The sequence below is a fragment of the Schistocerca americana genome, chromosome 2, assembly GCF_021461395.2.
Source record: "Schistocerca americana isolate TAMUIC-IGC-003095 chromosome 2, iqSchAmer2.1, whole genome shotgun sequence".
In the NCBI taxonomy this organism is placed as follows: Eukaryota; Metazoa; Arthropoda; class Insecta; order Orthoptera; family Acrididae; genus Schistocerca; species Schistocerca americana.
The window spans coordinates 505,793,386-505,811,876 of record NC_060120.1 but is presented as its reverse complement, the minus strand read 5'-3'; the positions used below and the strand labels follow the sequence as shown (position 1 = coordinate 505,811,876).

The following is an 18,491-nucleotide window of genomic DNA, read 5'->3' as shown; positions in this document are numbered from 1 at the left end:
TAGATCATGAATACGACATTTTGTAATGATGTGGAACGTGTCACTTTAACATAAGTTTTCTATACACAAAATAATTAATTAACTCTTTTCTTTGTCTTACATTTACTACTTCATATCTTAGAATTCATCTATTGAGTGGAAGGAGTTGTCATTCAGAAATTCTTTTAATTTGCTTTGAAATGTTGGTTGCCTATCTGTCAGACTTTTAAGACCATTTGGGAAATGACCAAAGATTTTTGGGGCAACGTAACTCATCCCTTTCTGTGCCAAAGTGAGATTTAATCCAGGATAGTGCATATCATCCTTTCTTCTAGTGTTGTACCTATGGACTTCGCTGTAATTTATGAACTGGGATGGGTTGTTAATGACAAATTTCATAATTGAATATATGTATTGCGTAGGTACTGTGAATATACCGAGTTCCTTTAGTAAATGTCTGCAAGGTAATCTTGGGTGGGCTCCAGCTGTTATTCTGATTGCACGATTATGTCCAATGAATACTTACTCTCTTAATGACGAATTTCCTCAAAATATGATGCCATATGAAAGCAGTGAATGGAAATAGGCGTAGTAGACAAATTTACTGATACGTTTATCACAAAAATTTGCAATAATCCTAATAGCATAAGTAGCTGAACCTAACCGTTTCAGCAGATCATCGATGTGTATCTTCCGATACAATTTCTCTTCAATGCACACACCCAGAAATTTTGAGTATTCTGCCTTAGCAACAGACTTCCGATCATAGTCTATATTTGTCAATGGTGTTATGTCATTTACTGTACAGATTTGTGTAAACTGAGTTTTCTCAAAATTTTGTGAGAATCCATTTGCAGAGAACCTCTTAATAGTTTTCTAAAAGACATTATTTGCAATTTCCTCAGCTTTTTCTTCATTCTTGGGTGTGATTACTACATTAGCATCATCAGCCAAAAGGACTGGCTTTGCATCTTCATGAATATAGAGTGGCAAGTCGTTAATATATATTAAAATCAATAAGGGAACCAGGACAGAACCCTGTGGGACACCATTCTTGATACCTCCCCAGTTAGAGGACTCTGCTGGTTCTTGAAGACTGTCTGTACTGTTAATTTTAAGCATCTGAATTCTTCCAGTTAAGTACGAAGTAAGCCATTTGTGCAGTGCTCTGCTTATACCACAATACTTATGCTTATCTAGAAGAATTTCATAATTCACACAATCAAAAGCGTTTGAGAGATCACAAAATATCTCAATGGCTGATGTTTGGTTATTCAATGCATTTAATATTTGATCAGTGAAAGCATATATAGCATTTCTGTTAAAAAAACCTTTCTGACTACCGACCCGCATTTTGTTAGTGCATCATTTTTACAAATATGTGATGCTCCTCTTGAATACATTACTTTTTCATGAATTTTGGACAAAGTTATCAGAAGTGAGATTGGGCAGTAGTTGATAGCATCAAATATATGCCCTTTTTATGCAATGATTTAACAATAGCGTATTTCAGTCTATCTGGAAAAATACCCTGTTTCAGTGAGATACTACATATCTGGCTGAGAATCCTACTTATTTGTTGAGAACAAACTTCTAGTTCTCTGCTGGAAATGCCATCAATTCCATGTGAGCTTTTACTTTTAATGAATTATCAAACTACATTGGTACTACCTGTTCCATATACTGCCTTGCATTTTCGAATGAGTAGCTGTATCCTATTTTCTCTACAATACTTAAAAAATGATAATTAAAAATGTTTTCTACTTCTGACTTCTTGTTAACAAACATTTCATTGTGTTAACGTATGTTGAACCATAACCACACAAAGAAAATGTAAAAAGGTACCAAAACTGACATTGCTCAAATTATATTGTATAGGTAGTTGTATAGGTAGTTGAAAGTATGAATAGAGGAGAGGCAAAAAGGGATGGGGCAACATAAATGAAGAGGGATACATTTGTTATCCTACAGAGATGGTAACATATCGTAGCATTGAACTCATGTCAGTGGAAGACGTGAAAGAATGGTCGTACATATGATGAACCACAGCAACAGAAATTAAATGTAGAAGTGTACGAAAACGGACATTGCTCAAAACCTATGCCAAAAGAACACTCTATGTGCAGCTAAAAATAGGGATAGGAGAGGGGCAGGGAGAAAGAGGGATGAGGGTAAAGCATCAGTTACAAGGAAAAATTTATTTTATACCTACATGATAACAACAAATGAAGAAAATGAATACACGCCAAAGCAATGAATTTGTATCAAGGCCAGGATTTGAACCTAGGTCTCCTGCTCACTACGAAGATACGCTAACCGCTGCACTCCACCGGGCACTGCATCTAAAATTGCTGCACAGATTTAGTACATCTTCCTCCGTAATACAAGGATGTGTAATTACATTTAAGAAAGAAATTATGTTGACTAAAAATAGGCAATAGTTATAGTGAAAGGGTCCTGTAGCCACCTTTCATTAGTCCAGTAGCCCATTTTCACTAGCATTTCTCCTTCTTTTCCTTGTTTATCTTATCTCACAACTCTCATTGTGGTGTGACTGAATGAATGTGGTTGTGTTTCACGTTGCTAGACGGTGGCGTAGTCTGCTGCAGAAAGTCTGCGATAGTCATACAGATTCAGGAGCAATTGTACAGAATAGCCAACTCTCGTAGTGGTCAAGTAGGCAAAGAGGTTTAGCGCTACTTGTGAGAAATCCACCTGCGTTACGTTGGCGGCGGAAATGGCATCTTTGGGTTTTCCGGGCCACGCGGATCGTGGAGGGGGCTGGAAATGAAAAAGGGAGGCAGTCTGCCGGCGGTACGGGAAGCGTCCACAGCTGTGCTCCAGTAGAATAAGGGTGAGTTAGACTGACCGCGTGGCGCGTTGTTACTTGGCGAGGGGAGAGCTGTTAGCTTTAAGGTCTCGCTTTTCAACTCTGGAAGTTTGCTTTGCCTCGTCGCAGCAAGGAATGCATAACTTTGGCAGATTTTTCTTTTAGTAAATTTCGATAGCAGACTTGGATCCACCGGAAGAGCGCCACACAAAGGTGTCTATAAGAAGTGAGCACTCGCTTCTGTATGTATGTCTGTCTGCCTTCAGCTGTGCCTGTATAAACTTTCATTTTTCTAAATATTAATAGCTTTGCCTTCTCGTAAATTTGCCTTGCTTTACGTACCTTTCGTCCGTGGGGAGCCGACTACGTGGTTGAACATTAAAGTTTGTTGGGCTACCGTCATCACTAACTGTCCGGTCTCATGTTTGTTTTAAAAAACGTTAACTGTTCCTGATTGTGTGATAAGATATTGTTGCAACTTGGCCACGATACCTAGAATTTGCGTCTCCACAAACCACGTGGGCACGCGGGTGTACTGCGAAACGTGTACCGTTTCTCGAGTTATTGCGATCAGTTATCAGGCAACAGCAGTTGTATGAATGATTCACACCAATGATTTTGGGTGTAGATTATAACGGTGTATGTTCCAAGGCTTTTCTTTAATGTTTTAGGAATTAATGTGATCAGGAATTGTGTACATGCCACACATCCATATCTTAGGAATAAATGATTTTATACACAATTTTCTCTTGCATTCCGAGGTTACATTTTTGCACCTAAGCCACGCACCTCGTAGCTTTCCTGTTAGCACATCCAGCGCGTTTCCTTACGCACAGGTCCAGTGATTAGTTTCGCCTTTTATTTTAAAACAAATTCTTTAGATTAAGTCTTATTTTCAGATGTGTTGCTGGGAGCTGATGTTCTGCACAGTGTTCATGCATGTACTATTTTATTTTAAATGGTTGATTCTCGTGGACAGTGCATCGGAAATACTATTAATTACATCGCATCCCCTATGAGCGATATCATGACGTACGTATTTTTATGAGTTTTTGGTCTGTGATCAAATTAATTTATTTTCCGACTAGGCCAACCCTTTGTACGATTAGAGTTGGTGGCGACCCTAATCTTCTCACGTTAATTTCACAATCAATAAGCATTTCCCTTCCCACTCTTAACGTAATAACCCGTAGACACAGGTTAGTTACAATAGTAAGACTAAAATGTGACATCATCCGAATTCCACTGAAATGACAGGTGTAGGTTTGACATAGCTGCCTGTAAAGTGGAGGCAGGCTTAAAAACAATTTCAACCTGTTTTTGCTTTTTATTGTCACCTAAGTACAATACGAAAATGCGAGTGTTCATCCAATCCATTAGTCATCTAATGTGTCATAGAAAGAAGTACGTAGCAAAATTGTGCAAAGACGTTCTGTAACTTTTGGAAACCGATGAACATTGAGTGTGGTCGAGACTGTAGGGAGGATGATCGATGGCAGTGGATCCGAGGAAATGGATTGTTACAGATGTCACAGCGCTCATGTGTGTTCTGGTACAGTTATGTTGGAGGTGAGGGCGCTCATTGTGTGCGATTTCAGTTTCCCACACAGCGACATAGGTACATTACACAGTGCCATCTTACACGCTACATTCCGGAACCCTCTAGTGGCAGCAAGTTGCAGCCCACATAAGTGAAATGGGTAAGTTGAAAGGTCCTAGTGATAAAAATAGTTGTAAGGAGATTATATGACAGGCTGCAGTTCATTAAAACTTTCTTAAGAAAATTTTATGTTGATTTTGATTCCCTCCACTTGTCCAAGCAATATGTTGCAGGCCATCACCAGAAATGTGGTATTATCACTTTCTACACTGTGTATGGAAGAGTTCTGATAACCATGCTTATGAAACCGGTGATGAGCACCTTTCGTAACCATAGAAATTTGTACACTGGCTTTGGACTTCTTGAATTGATTATCATCCTATATTACAGGATGGGCAACAGAATGAGCTGGATAACGCCCTGGATGTACTATGCAGGGCTGAGAGTTCCCTCAGTACTTACCACAATATGAGATGCCAAATATTTTCCACCACACGTTTATTATTCTTTTAGATTCAAATTTGTGTTAGATCACTCTTTACAATGTACAATCCGACTGATACAGGCTAGCACCATGTACTAACAATTTCTGTAGTACTGCATGTCTGGGAGTTAATTACAGCTGAGTGCTGACAGAAATGGCAATGTGGGCAACGTGTTTCTCAGGAGCCGCTATCGGCTTTTTGTGTTCCGTAGGGGCGGAAATTTACCGCCCTGAGAGAGGACAGAGTGAAGAGGCAGCAGCGGTTTAGAAATCTGGAGGCCGACCCCATACTGCTGTAGTGTAGTCAGAGCATAAGGGATGTTGCTCCTTAGTGGGACAGAAAGAAATTCAGAATAGCATATCTGCAGAAAGAGTGTCTGAGGCGGAAAAGGCGAAAAGCCAGCCATTTAGTGTGAAAAAAAGCACGAGTTCACAAAAAATGGTCACCAGCTGACCTCCAAGGAAACTTCTCATGGACATTGCTGTGGCACATCTCCGGCCGTAAAGAAGGGATGTGATAGTGTGGCGGAATGCCAAGGATGTAGGAGGGGAAATGGAAACTTCCAGAGAATCTTCTGAAAAGAGTATGAGCCTTAGGTGACTGGCTAACAGATTCATGACCCATGTAGTGGGATTTAATGTTTCCCTAACCGATCCTAAGATTTGTCCCTCGGCCACAAACGTAGAGGCCACATGTCCAGGAGAGAGCGGGATATGGTTGGGAGGATCAACCGAGGGCGCAAATATATCGGGATCAATCGTAGACATTTCGCTTCGGAGATCGATCTAGAGACTTTTCTGGCAGTAGCCACAGTGGACAATCTGGTGGTAGGACTTTTGACGCAGAGAAGATGTAAAGTCTTTTTTATGTCGCAAAGTTGTTATTCTGTTTGTTTCGACGTCCATTTTTGGGGTGGCAAGTTGATAATAATATATACTGTATTGCTTTGCTGTCTTTTACAAGAGCCTGAAAACTATTTTGTGGTCAGCCAGAAAGTGATGGAGAACACACTGACCATAACTTCCATGAATATATTCTTCTAGTATTCACTGAAAGATTTACTCAGTGGCCTCAGGAAGTATGATTATAAATAAAAGTCTTGAGTTCTAGCTGATTCATATATTCAGTAAAATCTCACATGCACAAATCTAGTGATATTTCTGACAGTAATAATAACAATAATATTTATTATAAACAGCACTACGGACAATTCAGAGGCGACTTCTACAGTAAGTTCCAATGGTCTTCCGCCCTGGCATCTAATGATCAAAGTTAACTGGGTGCTACAAAATTAGAAAATAATCTGACCACTTGCCACGCGGTTTTTTTAACATTACAGTGGCACACGAACAGTTACTACTGTGAAATTTAAGCGATCCAGGGTGGCGTGCAGTCCTCGGGAGTTCACTTCCCATTTGTACCGAAAACATGCGTTTAGCAACAGACTGGCTGTGACGTCATCCGAAGTAGCACTTATGTTTGACGCGGAGCAGTTAATAGCTGGGTGCGAAGTGAGTGTGTACTGCCTCTGTGGTCATATTTATATACGGGCGCAGCGGACGGCTGAACGGAACATCTGCCGTCATCTGCTCTATGGCCAGGTAGCAGCATCGAAATAACCGGTTTCTTGAACACATTTTTTAATTACTCGGTCATTAATTAATTTACTATCTTCGTAATTTTATATGAGTGGAGTTAAGTTTATTTTAATTACAGAAAAAAGTTTTAACTCGACTGCATTTAAACTTCCCCGGCTAGAATGCTTAGAACGGAACCGACAGTAGAACATGACGTGAGAACTACATCTTTAAGAGACCTTGTATTGATCGTTATTTACATTAAGGTCTGGAAACTTGTAATAGCTTCACTATTTAACGGATGTAATCAAGTGTGCAATCAGAACATCCTATCATTGATATAAATTATACTAAATCTATTGCAAATAAGAATGTCATTGTTACAGATTTAGTTTATAGTAAATTACTTGAAAAATTAATGGTAGCTTTATGAAGGTCACAGAGTTTTTGTTTTTGTACTAAACTGAAGCTTCGTACGAATTTTTACCTTTTTGAGTCTAATATTTAGCACTTTAATTTTTTTGTAAGAAACACCGACTTCTGCTACGATCAAGTTAGGATTCGCGACAGTTATTTCATTGTGACATACAGTTTGACATCCTCAACAATTTTTGAATTTATAGCTTTACTATTTAGCGTCACTTGTTTTTTACTTAAAACAATGTATTTAGTGAAACACATTCAGCTGATGATCCACAGATTTCAGTTTTTACACTCATATACTGAAACATACGTTGACAAAATGTGGAAAAGCTACTTAAATTTTTAATTTCATCCTTCGATTATTACGCAATACTTGTGAGTGTTCGTATTTTCCGCGCGCTCTTCAAAAGTGGAACAGTAGAAAAGGAGCTTCAAGCTGTTACGCTGAAACCTCCACGAGACACAAAATTGTAATTTACGAAGTAACCATATAGATGTAGCTATAGAACGAATTAAAACACGCTGTGTAATTGCGTATAAAATAGTCGTTGGTTTTCTTCAAATTTCTTTTTTACTTGACTTGACTCATTTCGTATTAAGCCCATCATCCGATATCTGATGAGATATTACATAAAAAGGAAGGTAACGTCATCTTTCATATTTTACAGAAACCCAGATCTCTTACATGTAATTTCTAAATGAACAATATTGAGGAACAGAACGCTATTTGCTATAAGGTACGCACCATTTTAGATACAAATGTGTGAGACTTTGATGTAACACATATTATTAATATATACAATAATAAGTAGCATCAATTCTACGGTCTTCTCATCCACCCAAGTGCGAGTGTGTGAACCATTAGACGAAGTTAAAAATTCAGAAGAATTCCCTTGGCCGGACGAGTAACTACAAAAAAACTTTTGTTTTGTGATAAAAATGAAAATCTATTTCCACGCTAAATAACAGAGCCTATTTACACTGTAACAGATTTCATTTTGTTGTATCTTCACAATATTACATATATATAAAAACAAAAACTCTTATAAAGATTTCCCTACACTGATTTTATGACAACGCTTCACTCGAATTTTTGTAACACTGGAAATTTACCCAGTTGGGGGAGCTAATTTGTAAATGTTTCATACAATGACACGCACTTTCGGCAATTGTTTTTTAAATGTAATTGTTATATTGGTCACTAATCTGTGTGACGCTCTAGAACCTGCATCGACACGGTAACGCCACCTAGCGTGATCGAACCTTCTCACAGCACACACGGTAGCCCTGGCCATCTCTCTTTATGGTACTCGTATTTCAACAGTTAAGGTCGAAACCGTGCAACTAATGATGCTACTTCTTATTGTGCATATTAATATTATGTGTTATATCGAAGTCCTATACATTTTCATCTGAAATGGCACTTATTTCTGTGTCAAGAAGCGTACTGTTCACGAACATTGTTCATTTAGAATTACCTTTTAGGAGAAATTTGTGTTTCCGTGAAATTTGTAGCGTAACATCTTATATCGTTTCTTATAACAGATCATTAGCTGGTGAGTGAAATTTGAAACGTGTCGTGACAGTTAACAAACATAGTCAAAGAAAAGTATCGACACTTCATAAGCCACCACAAAGCATTTTTCAATAATTATTTAGATCTTCTCTCCCTTTTAGAATGCATACATGTGTTCTCTGTGTTAGATGAGGTACACTTGCTTCAGCTGACGTACTTTGCTTTTTTTTTCTTTTCTTTCAGCTTCCGACAGGAGCCAGTGCCAAACTGATTCCAGTCATGGTGTGGATTCATGGAGGTGCGTTTATGTTGGGCTCTGGAAACACGGATTATTAAGGACCTGAACTCCTGCTTGAACACGATGATGTGCTGGTGACACTCAATTACCGTCTGGTTGCCCTAGGTGAGGTGTTTGTCGTCAACTATGTAGGCGCTAGTTTGTTTAGTTCGACTTCTTTAGTCATGGACACTGTAGTCATAACACGATGTTACCACTTATTTGTATTGCAGGTTGATTATCAACTAGAGATGAGGCCATCCCAGGGAATGCTGGTCTCAAACATAAAGTGATGGCCCTAAAATGGGTCAAGAGTAACATCGCCAACTTTGGTGGAGACCCACAGAACGTCACAATATTTGGCGAGAGCGCTGGGGCGGTGTCCTGCCATTTGTTACAAATCTCTCCTGCAGCTAAGGGTTCGTCGCTATAGCTTTCTGCTTTCCTAACTTAAATGGTCATTTCTTGATTTTGGAAACTGGGAAATTTGCTTAATACGTACTTCGTCGTGATATGACGTGGTGCGACGTCTCAGGCGCTTAGCAACTTGCGTGGAGGCGCAGAGGTGAGACACAGGACTGCTTCTCGGTTGGATGGTGGTTCAAATCCCCATACAGCCAACGAGGTTAGTCTTTACTGCGATTTCCCTTAATGGCTTAGGGAAATACACCCGATGGTTCCTATGACACGATACTCCGATGTCCTTCCCCTTCCTTTCTTATTCCGATCTCGTGTTTCGTCTCCAATGACGAGATTAGATTAGATTAGATTTACATTCATTCCAATTGATCCGTAGTGAGGACGTCCTCCAGGATGTAGAACATGTCAGAAAAACAATAATACATTACAAATATGGACAACTAAAGCAAATAAGCTAATGTACCTTCCACAGGTCCCAAGTGGAATGAACGTCATTTATTAATTTTTTTAATTAACACTATTTGAAAGGGTCGTTTTACAACATTCATTTACTAAGATCGCATTATTGCACTGAATTTAAAATTTTAAAAAATATGTATTTTTTATTTATAAGATAGTAAACATATAATAGCACTAATAAAATAATTTTTTACAATGAACACATTGCGGCACTGAAATTATGCAGAAGTTTATGATCGACGGACTGTTAAACACTACACGTCCTTTTTTCTGGCATATAGGCGTCAAACTTAGCAAGCTCCCAAAGATTTACTGCCTGTGATATAAACCTTACGACATATTACACCATTGATTAGTTAAAAAATCAATATCGAAAGATATAGCGCAATCCTTGTGCAAGCTAAAGATCTGAAACTGTCTTATAAAGATTGCAATATCCCTTGAGCCCTGAGAGAAGGTTAAAAAACTCATCATTTCTACAACTAGTGATATAACCGCAGCAGCAGTCTGACTCCCTTAAGAGAAAAAAAAAATGGTTCAAATGGCTCTGAGCACTATGGGACTTAACATCATAGGCCATCAGTCCCCTAGAACTTAGAATTGCTTAAACCTAACTAACCTAAGGACATCACACACATCCATTCCCAAGGCAGGATTTGAACCTGCGACCGTAGCGGTCGCGCGGTTCCAGACTGAAGCGAGTAGAGCCGATTGGCCACCTCTGCCGGCCTTAAGAGAAAGTTGGGCTGACCGGCGGATATGAAAACGTGCATCACTGAATGTCAAGGTATGAAATCGAAGTGTTACCTAACTTCCAGAGAACTCTCCAGCAAGACAAAACACGGAAATAAGAACACAAAAATCAGAACACGTCAAATTTCCAACTAAAGAAAGTTTATTCGTTTTGACGAGTTGAGTCTCTTCAGCCAAAAGTAGCTGCACTAAATACAGGTACCGCCGACCGATCACGTGTGCACTTTCATAGCAGCAACACCGAACGCTGTGGCGCAGAGTTTAGCATAATGGACGCCTATTTGGGAGGACAATGCTTCAGATCACTATCCAAATATCCAGATTTAGGTTTTCCATCATCATTTCTCTCAGTCGTTTAAGGAAAAAGTGGGAGGATTCCTTTGAAAGTGCACAGCAGGTTTCCTTCCACAACTTTCCCTAATATGAGCTTGTGTTCCGTCTCTAATGACCTCGTTGTCGATGGGACGCTGAACTCCAATGCTTCGTCATTCGTTTCTAAGCCACAACACTCACCCGCAAAACTTAAAAACTAAAATCAGTGCAAAGCTACATGGAATGTCTCCGTACCGAAATAAAATAGTCTTTCATACTAACCATGTATCACTAACGTCCGACAACAACATATAAAAGTTCCAGTTCTGACCTACATCTAAGAAGGCCCACGGCGACCCGCCTACATTTAGGAATATTGTCTGATCGACATTCAGAACTCAAGAACTCCAAGTACCTCGCAAACATCCCACAAGTAATGCGCTATTGACTATAAATTCAAACGCTGTCTTCTTCAGTTGTTACCCCTTTCTCCAGAAAATAGCGGCAGTCTTGTAAATGCTGTCTCTCGGCAGTAGTTATAGAACAATTATTTCACAAATAATATTACAGGGGGAGTACCTATCATGGGTGGAAAGTTTGTAACCATTAAGGAGTGTACCTCAACGCCAGTGGTCTTAACAGTAACACATGACGGAAAAAAAAATCTCGTTGATGATGACGGCAACAATAGAGTCATTGAAAAATAAGGAAACTCTTTGCTGTTAAAGCAGATGAACCTCTCAATGAAGTTTACTAATGGGCCATGAGTACTAAAGTGACATTTAACGTAGTCACTATATCAGTTTTCAGAGAGAAAATGACACCTCTATAAACTGGGTAACAAATATCCTAGGAAAGAATATTGGTTGTCAGTTGAATTTACGTGAACGTACAAAGCTACTTGCAAAACGGCTTTCATGAAGTTGTAAAGATCTGACTGTCTTGTAATCAGTTAGTAAAAGCCAATGTCTTTTAAGTAGGTAATACTCGTATCCATACTGAGTTTGTGCCTACGTAACTTCATCATGGAGACCAAATGCCGAAAACATGTAGACACTTTTCAAAGTACAGAAAAGAGTATAAAATAGGGAAAACATTAATCGCGTTCATCATAAAGATATGCTTAAAAGTTAACCGAGTCTTCCGTCGGTTTTTGGTAGAACAACATTATAATATAAAGAAAGGAAACTGATGCTTTTCGTTATTATATGCTTGAAAGATTGGGATCTTTAGATATACCATGTGTGTATATTTAACGATCCATAAGGTACATCCAAAATAGCTCATGAACTAAGATCTAGACTTAAATCACGTTTACAAACAAAGAAAAGAATAAAACTCAAAAAGAACTATCTAGCAAAGAATTCAGTTGTACGATAGATTGTTTGGTGAGATTTGAGAGATTATCACGATAATTGTACCGGAAGAAGGGAGTTAAGAAGTATATGTTTATTACGTAAACGGAGGGTTGTTTAGGCAAAGCAGAATAGGCGTTTGATAAATGTAGCAAAAGTAAATCACAGTCAACTCTGTTAAGCCCCATCACGAAACACTTCGACAATATAGCATCATTTTTTCTCTGGAAACCCTTACAATGGAACTCTGTAGTGGGTAATACGAACATCTAATCCTTTTTCTGATTTCAAAATCTTACTCCTTAAATAATGATGGTAATTCAGTTTTTTTGGTAAACAAGTGGGGAGTTGCGGTATACGAAATGGAAGCCAAACATGATGGAGCTGCCTTTATATTCAGGGATGATAGAGGCTCTGATCATCACCGGTCATCCGGATTTATTGCTTGAAGCAAATTCCAGGATGATTCCTACAACAAGTATGTTAACGGCACTAAATAAGAATTACGTCTTTGTGTTGAAGCGATGGCACTTTGCGCAAGTACAAGAACAGGAACGTTATTTGAAAAAATTGCAACAGCTGTATGTATTAATTTAACTCCTCTCCGTCCGAAGAGTCCGTGGAAGGCCTACGGGACCGATAGACCGCCATGTCATCCTCAGCCGATAGGTCTAGGCGTCACTGATGCAGTTATGGAGCTACATGTAGTCAGAAAACCGCTCTCCCGGCCGTTTTCTGTTTTCGTGGCAGGAGGCACTACTTTTCAATCAAATAGCTCCTCAGTTGGCCTCACAAGGGCCAAAAACGCTCCGCAGACCCAGACGGACCCAAGTCCGACAGTGCTTAACCTCGATTGTTGGCAGGAACCGGTTTTACCACTGCGGCAAGGTGGTTAGTACGTATTCTAATACGATCTTCGTTAACCCTAAAACTTTGTAAAAAAGGGGTCAATACGGTAACTGCAGTTTTCATCTGAGTATAAATTGATAGATATATTGCAACAGTCAAAACAAAATAAAATAAAATAACATGAATTCCTGCCTGCCCGCACCCTTTTCTTAATGTTTGATCGGGTGGGGCTGCCACTGGAGATCAAGGTGGACTATGACGTCATCGACGTGAGACCTACATACCAACCCTAATGCGTCGCTACCAGAGTCAGCGTTATAACTATGCTTGCATATCCTGTAAAAATACAGCCAAAGGTGTAACTTGTGGCAAGGATGTTCATTGGGAGATTGACCATTTACTACTCTACAGTTCATTAATTGTACTGGTAGCCATGCGGCCTCATCCCGTAAATACTGTGGGTACCTCGATGAGCGAACATTTCAGGAGAATCGGATAAATGTAAAAGTACTCCTCAATGTTGCTCGCTAAGTGTCAGCTAGCTGAAAGCCTTGCATACTACTGTCTGACAATTACACCACCACTGTTGCTACGCCATGACACCTGAAAGATATGTCCACGAACACCTGTGACTTCCACTTCAGTGCAGTGAAATCGTCTAGTGCTAAGATGACGTCCTAATCTCTGCCTACAACAGTTGGTCAACATACCAAAAAACTTCTTCCCCCACACCAATGAACTCACTTGAGGTGCAACTAAAACAACGGATATTTAAAAAGCAGTACTTATGAAATGACCTTTCGCGCATCAAGTCAGCAAACGTCTGGGTCTTCGTATGAAAACCACAAAGGTACTAAGAAGTCGAACAGACGAACGTTCTTCCCCTCTCCAACTCTGATATCCTCTACAACTGTGACACAATGCGACACATCTCTCTCTGTCGAATGATTAACCGATTCTCCTCCCTGGAGTCAGTTGATCAACCCATGGATGTCACGCCCTCAAGACAGCTTTGATCTCTTACACTTCACAAAGTATGTTTTGACCTTCCTTCCAAGGAAGGCACTCCGGCTCAATTGGGGAGTCATGACGCACATTTTGGGCTACTTCCATAGGCAAACCATCAGCTGAACCATCAGCTGCAAGCTGTTGCTGCCCATGTATCTCCCACTTATACCTTTTCTCTTTGTAAGATCGGTCATCCTATCTCATTATGGCAGACATACTGCGGCTTACCGGTCAGCTCCCTCACACCTGTTTCCTACTCGGCCACTTCAGCGCCCACAATCCCATTCGGGGCTCTCTGAGAACCTGTCCGAGAGGCTCTCTCCTGGCAGATATTCTCAACCAGCTTACTCTCATTTCCCTCAACACTGGTGAACCCACATTTATTTCAAATTGCATACACGCCTTCTCGCGTCTAGATCTCTTGTTCTGTAATGCACAGTTTTATCACTTTCTAGAGTGACGCATTCTCTCAGAACATACTCAAGCGAGCGACCATTTCACGTGCGTAATTCGTCTACTTACTAAGTCCGATCTGTGCACAGGACCAGCTGGCAGCTTTCTAAAGCTGACTGGAGGCTGTTCTCTTCACTGGTAGCCTTCGACGTACGACATTTCCACAGCAGTAATTATCAGGCAGAGTACCTTACGGATATTATCCTTGCTGCCACAGAATGTTCCATCCTCGAACCTCTTTCCTACCACGACGTGTGCCCTGGTAAAATGAGGAATGCGTTCCATCCGCAGAGACGTGCTCTCCCTCTCTCTGAACGCTATCCCACAAAGGAGAACTGTATTCGTTATAAACAGTTGTGAGCAAAGCGTAGTCGTATTATCAGAGACAGCAAAAATGTTACTTGTATCTGTTTTAGTAATTCATTTAACCGTTTTACTCCCTCTTCTGTTGTCTGGGGTGACATGCGTTGGATTTCTGGAAACAAGGTACTTCTCCCGCTTCCTGGCCTGACTGTAGTGAACGATGTCATTGTGGATCGTATGGATATTTCCAATACCTTGCGTCGATACTTTGAAGAGATCGAGCTCCACCCATTACCAGTCATCCTTACTACCTCGGAAATGAGCGGAGGAGGACCGGGAGATATCTTTTAGTTCTCAGAATCGCGAATGCTACAATACCGTTTTTAGTAAGAGGAAGCTCGAAGCTGCTCTCGCCTCGTCACGATCCTCCTCTCCAGGACCGGACAACATTCAGATTCAAATATAGCAGGACCTTCTTCATACGTATTACAGCATCTGGACGGACGGCGCCTTTCCCAGACATTGGCGTGAAAGCACGGTAATCCAAGCTTGATGCCGAACATCTTCCAATCAGCTACTGCCCAATATCCCATACTAACAGTGTCTGCAAGGTGATGGGACACTTGATCAGCTGTCGGCTTATAGGAAGGCTTGAGTTTCTCACTTTCTAACAAATGCACAATGTGGGTTTCATAAGCACCACTCTGCGACTGATCATCTTGTCACTCTGGCAACCCACATTATGAACAATTTTCTGCGCAAATGTCAGACTGTAGCCGTGTATTTTTGATTTGGAGATGGCTTACGGTACCTGCTGGAGGACGGGCATCCTCTGTACACTGCACACGCCAGCCTCCCGAGGCTCCTGTCCCATTTAATTGGGGTCTTTTTAAAAGACCAGGTTTTCAAGGTACGTGAAGGTTCGGCTTTGATGAACGCTTTTATTCAGGACAACAGGGTGTGTAGTCCTATTGAAATAACAATCCTATCATGGACTGTCTCCCGTCAGGCATATCTGCTCTCTTTTTTTATGACTTTACGATCTACTGCAGCTCTTAATAGACCTATTTACTTGAGCTACGACTTCAACGATGTCTCTACCGTCTTTACTCGTGGAGCATCGGCAACGTCTTCCCAGTGATGAGACTCTGTCTGAGCTTCTCGTCTTTCGTTTGTCAAAACCACGAAATTATTGGTGCTCATACTCAATAGGAAACTCAGTTCGTAGTCCCACACATCTTATCTGGTAGTACACCGTACTCTACTTTCAAATATCCTGTTTTCAACGGTACTTCGGGGAGCGGATCGGAAAATCCTCCTCCGCCTGTACCAACTCCTCGTCCGATCAAAAATGGACTATGGGTGTTTCGTTTACCCATTTGTTCGACGGTCTATTTTACGCCATCTCAAAACAATCAGCCATCGAGGCATACGTTTGACCACTGGAGCTTTCTACACTCTCAGTTATGAGTCTCCATGCAGATGCTGCCAAACTACCCTGCCATACCGAAATCATGATCTCCTCTTCAGATACGCATGCCGTCTGTCCTCTATGCCCAACCATCCATTATATGCGTCCTTTTTTATGACTACTTTAACCGCCAATACTGGCTAAGCGCAGTTTCTTTGTTGCTTCCCTGAGTTCGTCTTCGTATACGGCTTCGGAAGCTCAACCTTATATTATCTCCCACGTTGACGATAGGTGAGAGCCCTTCAGCGTCTTGGCTTCGTGCAGCGGTCCCCGTTCATCTTGGACATAGTTTGCTTCCCAAGGACACTACCCTAGATTCGACCTATAGCTGTTTCTCGAATTTAGAACGCAACTTGGAGGCGGAATCTTCATCTGCACTGATGATTCTATGATCGACTGGTGTGTCGGATGCACCTTTGTCATTGGCAGCGAAAATTTTACATACAGGCATCTAGACCAGTGCTCGATTTTTAGTGCTGAGCTTTTCGCCTTCTTCCAGCCCATCCAATACATTGTGTATTACGTTTCGGTTCACTTAGTGCCCTCCACAGTCTCTGTGTACTGAACACATACCACCCCTTAGTGCAACGAACCTGATGATGGCTCCAACTTGATGTTCATGTGGATCCCTGCTCACGTCGGAGAGTCGGGGAACGAAACTACCGATGCTGCATCCAAGGCTGCAGTCCGACTACCTAGGCCTTTTAGCTATTCTGTACCTTCAGATGAACTCTGTGTGGCTGCACATAGGAACATTGTGTCCCCCTGGGGAACAACGGTCTTTTCTATACGGGAATAAATTCCGGGAAATTAAAAACCTCCCGGCGGCTCCTCGTCGCGAGGAGACACTTTTAGCTCGGCTGCGTATAGGGCTCTGTCGATTAAGTCACCGTCTTATGTTAAGTGGAAATGCCGTACCATTCTGTACCTACTGCAATCAACCATTGATAGTGTTTCATTTTCTGACCCAATGGTGCTTTTATAGCTGTTTACATTTTAATGTATGTTTGTCGTTCTGCTATCACAAATTTTAGCAGATACAGCACGAGCTGTAGATTGTGAAATGCTGAAACAGGTAACCTTCAAAGTAAAATAAAATAGCATCTTAAGATACACGGCTGTTTGCGAATTTCATTGACAAAGACAGTTACTTAACCAGCCGATGTCGTCTGTCCGTGATGGACAAAAAGAGACTGTTCATAAACCGCTGGATGTAGCTATGACCTGACCAGAGAGATAATGGTGTATAAGTTCCTTAGTCAACATGAAACCGGCTCTATAAGGCACTACGAATAAGGAATCCGTGGAGGAGTGTAGCTTTAAACCGTTTTTGTGCTTAAAAGGCAATCTTTGTGTCTAGAAGTAACTTTCCTCTGCATAAGCGAGCGAAGGACTTTAGTGGGCCCGCAAATGTGTCCACACCTTCTTCGGTGCATGACAACATGCGGTAGCGGGTGCAACTGGAAAATTCGTCGTGTCATTAATCTCATTCCATTTCCGTTTATTAGACTTCTATCTCACTGTGAGCTATTTAGGCGCTGACATTTTATGGAGGTCTGTCCTCACCATGAAATTCCTGCAGACTCGTGGGGAAGCAGTGCCATGCCCGAACCTCGCTGAAAGATAATCGCCGCAAATGAACTGGATGATAGTTTGGTTCAATATCAGTCTTCCGATTCTGCCGATGTGCGTAGCGTCCTCGTGGTATTAGTAGTAAATAACTTTAGTCCAACAAACGCTGGGCTTACAGACACGGAATTATGTAGTCGGTGTACGTCTACAGATACGATACGACATCGCTTTTCTTGTGGAGGTTATATGGCAAATTGGTTTTGGATTATGACAAAACTGGCCTTCTTTACTTGATCTTTTGCGACATCATATTGCACCCCGATTCTTCCGTCTTTCGACGGTCGAAAACCCGTTATGTGGTTGCTGGAACACTTCGTTAATTGTGTTGTCGAAGGCAAGAGGAAGAAGTAAGGGGTCCGTAGGCCCTTACTATAAGTTTGCACTTGGCACAGGTCGATAGGGCAAACAATCGATAGTGTCGGGTTGCGGGAGCGAGTGTGAGTTGAGTCAGTTCCCAGGTCGCGGGCCGAGCCGTGCGGAGGCCTGTTGCTGTAATGGAAGGCTTTACCGACAAAGGGAGTGGCCATCGCCGCGGTTTAACCCCTTTGTGTTAGAATAATATGGGGAAGTGAAGAAGTATAACTGCGAGAGTGATCAGTGATATTCTGTGCCGATATTTTTGGTTTCGCGCCTACCGCGCCGGCATCATTTGGATTGCAGTGTTGGATTGCACTGTTGCATTGTATTAGCGTGTGACGATTATGAATAACGAAGAAGCCTATTCTGAGATTAGACGTTATTAAATATGTATGACGAAGGCAGTGGCTGCATCCTTCTTTTTGGTGTTTT

The 18,491-nt window shown here is 41.1% G+C and overlaps 1 protein-coding gene across 1 annotated transcript in view; it reads left to right on the top strand.

Annotated features, from left to right (window-relative positions):
• Nucleotides 1-4,505: 4,505 nt before the first annotated feature.
• The window catches only part of LOC124594130 (bile salt-activated lipase-like), a 59,920-nt gene continuing 45,934 nt past the window's right edge, over nt 4,506-18,491 (top strand). Inside the window, 3 exon segments of the mRNA XM_047132487.1 lie at nt 4,506-4,509; nt 8,654-8,708; nt 8,937-9,106. Of these exon segments, the coding sequence (XP_046988443.1) occupies nt 4,506-4,509; nt 8,654-8,708; nt 8,937-9,106 (229 nt within the window).